Source organism: Anoplopoma fimbria, chromosome 22, assembly GCF_027596085.1.
Source record: "Anoplopoma fimbria isolate UVic2021 breed Golden Eagle Sablefish chromosome 22, Afim_UVic_2022, whole genome shotgun sequence".
In the NCBI taxonomy this organism is placed as follows: domain Eukaryota; kingdom Metazoa; phylum Chordata; class Actinopteri; order Perciformes; family Anoplopomatidae; genus Anoplopoma; species Anoplopoma fimbria.
In genome coordinates, this window is record NC_072470.1 from 986807 (window position 1) to 992806 (window position 6000).

The 6000-nt window shown below is 46.0% G+C and overlaps 1 protein-coding gene across 1 annotated transcript in view; it reads left to right on the forward strand.

The window, feature by feature from the left end:
• The first annotated feature begins 4148 nt into the window (after positions 1–4148).
• gbx2 (gastrulation brain homeobox 2) overlaps positions 4149–6000 on the forward strand; it is a 2292-nt gene continuing 440 nt past the window's right edge. The window contains 2 exon segments of the mRNA XM_054623637.1: positions 4149–4545; positions 5919–6000. The exon segment at positions 5919–6000 is cut by the window's right edge and continues 58 nt beyond it. Coding sequence (XP_054479612.1) covers positions 4149–4545; positions 5919–6000 — 479 coding nt within the window.

A 6000-nucleotide genomic window follows, 5' to 3' on the forward strand; every position in this document is an offset into this window, starting at 1 on the left:
TCATTGGACGGGCCGTCGTCAGGGCCGTGTGACCCCGGCGACCAATCAATGGAGTCCGTTTCACTGCCGTTCTCTGAACGTGTTTGAAGCGTCTTCACGTGGAATAAAAAGATCTCACTCACCTTTAGCCGTCTTCTAGAACGTCCAGCGCGTGGAACACCTGAAACAGAACCACAGCGGATCAGAACATCTTCGTGTTGCATTCATGAACGTCGTCCTGCAGGTTTGTAAGGTGGTGCTGATGCTTTGGCTGCATCGGATCATTAAACTCACAGGTCGGGCATAAAGAACTCATCAGTCAAACGATGAGGAAATAGAATGTTGTATTTTTATTGATTAATAATTCTTGTGATTAGCAGTTTTAACGACGTATTATGAGCTGCTTCAAACCGACACTACGTTTTACGAGATTACATGTGAACACATCATAGTAACCTCCTAGTTTACATTTATTCTCCCTGAACAGAGCTTGAACGCATCACAATGTAACTGAATGGAACCTCCGTCCGTTAGCGGTTAGCGGTGCTGCTAACGTTACTAGCTCTCCTCCTCTCAGTGACTTTAGTGAGACAGGAAACAGGAAGTGACTCGGCCTCCGTTCCAACGTCACGCCGCCATGCATTCAGGGTCACGTTTTTTTTGGGGGGGGACTTTATCCGACAGTGTGACGGCGCCGTGTGTTTGTAGAAACCGGGGCCGTTTCTCAATCAGTGAACTTCTCTGTACTTGTGTCCTCCTGAACTTGTGAAACGTCATCTAGCGGCCCAGGTTCTGTTCCATACACAAGTTCGCATCAAGCCAAGTACGGTCCAGATACCCGGATGTGTCCTCGCTCCGCCCATTATACCGAGGATGCATCGGAGGAGACTTGTGTGGACTTTGGACAGCCAAGTCTCCCAGAATGCATTTCACCAGCAAACAAGAGCCGACAGCGGCGGAGACGGCTCACAACTGTCAGTTATAACTGTCTAAATACTGCTGCTGTTGTGTAACGGAATTTAGTTTTAACATTTTTTTAAGCGAGAATGTAGTTGTTAAGACTTAAAATATGCGGTCAATTTATCAAGATAGAGCCTGTTTGAAAAAAGCGCCGACGTTTGTCGGAGATATGAGAGGACCAGAGAGGAGATATATATATATATATATATATATATATATATATATATATATATATATATATATATATATATATATATATATATATATATATATATATATATATATATATATATATATATAGAGATATGAGAGGACCAGAGAGGAGATATATATATATAGATATATCTCTATATATATATATATATATATATATATAGAGATATGAGAGGACCAGAGAGGAGATATATATATATATATATATATATATATATATATATAGAGAGAGATATGAGAGGACCAGAGAGGAGACCGGGCGGTGGTGCTCATGCAGCCCGCTGACAGCAGCCTGATCTCGGCTAGGCTCCTCCAGATGTGCCGCTGGCTCCGGTGTCTCTGTGGTTGTGGTTGCAGATGTAACACAAAACATATACATATATATATATATATATATATATATATATATATATATATATATATACATATACATATATATATATAAACATATACATATTAATATTTTAATATTTTCTAAATGAAAACGAAAAAAGGCAGGGTTGTGTTTTATATCATATTTCGTTTTATTGTCAATATATATGACTGAAGATAACCAGAGTAGGCGGGACCGACGAGCTGAGTTGGTGACGTCGTGACGTTGGTGACGTCATCAAGTTCGCTGCTGTTCCAATTGCAAAATGACGTAATGACGTCATGACGTACTGCGTCCTCGGGAGTCTGTACTCCCGAGTCGAACTATCCAAGTATGAACTAGCAAGTTTGCAAGTCCACACTTGACCATACTTGGTATTGAGAAACGGGGTCTGACATTTCGAGGCTGATGAAAAGGTCGACGGAGGCGTGGAGGCCTCAGGGCGACCCCCCCTGTACCCGGCCCTGCATCTGTTTCCACCGGCTCTGGGGTTCATAATTGCTTTTTTCTTTCCCCGCCACATCCCCTCCATCAGATAAACTCAGTTTGTTCCGTTCGGCGGTTTATTTTGCCATTCGGGCGCCGTTATCGCCGCTTGTTGCCGCCGCTGATGATGGGAGCAGGTAAGCAGCTCCTATTAGAGGGAGCCTCGTTTAGTGTCACCCCCACCTTCACCCCCCTCCTCCCCCCCCGGCCCATTATGGATGAGCAGCGGCGCTCGGCCTGCATGCAGGAAAGGTTTAATTAAATCATAGTCCAATCATAATCCATGTTGTTAATTAAACTGGATAATTTATAAGTACAAAAGAGGATATTTATTAGCGGCTCTGCGGCTGTGACGTGCACGCTCCCCCCGTGCACGCACACCGACACCCACGCACCCCCTCTGCTTTACAACCTTTTACTATTGATGCCCCCGCGTGATTGATAACGAGACAGAGCCCGCTGTACTATTTGTCTAATGGCCGTGCAATTAAAGCCCTTGTAAATGACCCATGCCTCATTTCATCCTAATCTATGGAATTTTGATTGAATTTGTCAGCGCTAATTGAAAAATACTGCTATTTAATGTCTGCATTGCAGTTGTGGATCAGGCCGCCTTTAATGAGATCCTGTCCCAGTGACCCTGAGGTGTGGGGGGGGGGCATCCATGCGTGCCCTTGACTCAGCCCAGGAGGTGGAGGTGGTCCACTGGGACCTCCACTCGGGGTCAGAGGTCACCGGCAGCATCTCTGGCTGCGTGCAATGATGAGGAACACAGGGGGGGTGTTTCCATCCAGTCTGGAGGACTGAATCTAACCACTAGGGGGCTCTGGTAGAAGCTGGGTAAATAAATCCATGTATTTCTGTTCAGGATGAACTTCCACAGCCTCTTCTTCTCCCGTAAAGGGATCAAAACTCCACAAACGCACCTTTAAATTCAGAACTTACTGCAGAGAAAGCCTGAATTATTAAATATGTTGATCCGGTGAATGAACTCAAAGAGTCAAACGGCGGTTTAATAAAGTTTAAGCTTGAATTCAAGACACTTGATTTATATTGTTTTGTTTGTTTTTAACTGATAAACTTCCATAAGTTCAGGGAGGATTTTCACAATAAAAGCTTGGTTGTATTTTTTTCTTTTTTGTTCAGACAAAAGATGATTTGTTGCGTGAAGATATCTCTCACACACACACACACACACACACACACACACACACACACACACACACACACACACACACACACACACACACACACACACACACACACACACACACACACACACACACACACACACACACACACACTACTGAATATATACAGCTGATTATTTATATGATGTGTTTTCTCATTCCTAAATGGCCCGTGGTCCCAATTTGTGTAATTGGCATTCATCCAGAGGACCAAAGAGGCGAGCTGTCAATCAACCAACCGACCAATCAGCGGCCAGAGCGCAGCCGGGGGCGGGGCCAGCGAGGAGAAGAAGCAATTAAGAGGAGAGGAGGGCAATTTAAACCCGAACACCTCCGGACGAGCAGGAGACTCTCTCTCTCTCTCTCTCTCTGTGTCACTCTCTCACTCTCTCTCACTCTCAGAGAGACTCAGCGGGAGCGTGAAGCACAAGTCTCCTCCTCTCCTCTGACACTGCTCCTGGTCCTCTCTGACACTGCTCCTGGTCCTGCTCCTCTGACACTGGTCCTGCTCTCCTCTGACACTGCTCCTGGTCCTGCTCCTCTCTGACACTGCTCCTGGTCCTGCTCTCTCTCTGACACTGCTCCTGGTCCTGCTCTCTCTGACACTGCTCCTGGTCCTGCTCTCCTCTGACACTGCTCCTGCTCCTCTCTGACACTGCTCCTGGTCCTGGTCTCCTCTGACACCGGTCCCGGTCCCGTTGAGGCGGAGCCGCAGCGGGATGTCTGCGCTCACAGCCGGGTGGTGCTCCTCCTGCTCCTCCTCCTCCTCCTCCTCCTCCTCCTCCTGCTCCTCTCTCGGGGGGCATGGTCGTGTTTGAGTGGATTATCTCTCCAGAGTCCGTCAGAGAGCCGCCGTCCGCTCCTCCGCTCCTCCTCCTCCTCCTGCTCCTCCTGCTCCTCCTCCTCCTCCTCCTGCTCCTCCTGCTCCTCCTGCTCCTCCTGCTCCTATGAGCGCTGCTCCGTCCTTCATGGTGATGCAGCGGCCTCTCGGAAGCTCCTCCGCCTTCAGCATCGACTCTCTGATCGGGGGTCCTCCTCAGCCCGGTCCGGCCCACTATGTGTACACCGGCTACCCGATGTTCATGCCGTACCGGTCCGTGGTTCTGCCTCCTCCTCCTCCTCCTCCTCCTCCTCCTCCTGCTGCTCCTCCGGGCCTCTCCTCCGGACACCACCCGTTCTGCCCCGGCCTGGCCCTGACCTCCACCCTGACCTCCACCCTGATGGCGTCTCTGCCCGGAGGCTTCTCCCCGCAGCACCACGACGCGGCCCGAAAGTTCTGCTCCCAGGTTCTGCTGCCGGAGGACGGGAAGAGCTTCCTCACGCACGACCCGGAGCCCAGCACAGGTGAGCTCTGACCCGGGTCCTGTTGGGTCTGACCCGGGTCCTGTTGGGTCTGGGTCCTGTTGGGTCTGGGTCCTGTTGGGTCTGACCCGGGTCCTGTTGGTCTGGGTCTGGATCCTGTTGGGTCTCCTGTTGGGTCTGGGTCCTGTTGGGTCTGACCCGGGTCCTGTTGGGTCTGATCCTGTTGGGTCTGTTGGTTCTGACCCGGGTCCTGTTGGTTCTGGGTCCTGTTGGTTCTGGGTCCTGTTGGTTCTGGGTCCTGTTGGTTCTGGGTCCTGTTGGTTCTGGGTCCTGTTGGTTCTGGGTCCTGTTGGTTCTGGGTCCTGTTGGTTCTGACCCGGGTCCACTGCAGAGCCTCCACCTTCCAGACTTTAGGCCATAAAGAACAACGGAACCCAGCAGAACTAGAGAACCTAAATGTCGGGTTTCGTTTCTAGATAAAGTTTATAAAAGTCTAAATGTATTTATTCATAAATGTTTCCACTGAACTAAAACGAGTTAAATCATTTAGTGACAATAAAAGACTTAAATCATAAATCATAATCATAATTATCATAAATAAATAACAATAATATTTAAGGCCCGAGATAAAGAAACGTTTCTGTGATTAAGAACGAATCGAATAATAATAATAATAATAATAAAAGTCTTATTTATTGAAGATAATAATCTTTAATAAATAACACACACACACACACACACACACACACACACACACACACACACACACACACACACACACACACACACACACACACACACACACACACACACATTGAACCTCTCTGATAATAAACTCCATTTTAAAGACTTTTAAATCACATTTATTTCATCTTTACTAATTATAAGATCAAAGGCTGCATTTAAAACAACTAGTTTTATGAAAACGGACTTTTTGTGTTTTAATTTTTATGTTTTAATTTTTATATGTTTTAGTGTTTTAGTTTTTTTTAGTTTGGTGTGTTTTAGTTTTAGTGTTTGTGTGTTTGTGTGTTTTAGTTTGTGTAGTTTTAGTTTTTACGTTTTGGTGTTTTAGTTTTGTAGTTTCTGTAGTTTTAGTTTTTGTGTTTTAATTTTTGTGTTTTAATTTTTATGTGTTTTAGTTTCTGTAGTTTTAGTTTTAGTGTTGTAGTTTTTATGTGTTTTAGTTTGTTGTAGTTTTAGTTTTAGTTTTGTAGTTTTAGTTTTAGTGTTGTAGTTTTTATGTGTTTTAGTGTTCTAGTGTTCTATTTTTGTAGTTTTAGTTTTTGTGTTGTAGTTTTGTAGTTTTAGTGTTTTAGTTTGGTGTGGTAATAGTTATTGATGATGATGATGATGATGATGATGATGCTGATGAAGATGATGATGATGCTGATGTTGTGCTGTTGCTCCTGCAGGCAGAGCTCCCAGTAAGGAGGACTCTAAGGAGGAGGAGAGCTTCTCCCTGGACAGCGACCTGGACTACAGCTCCGACGACAA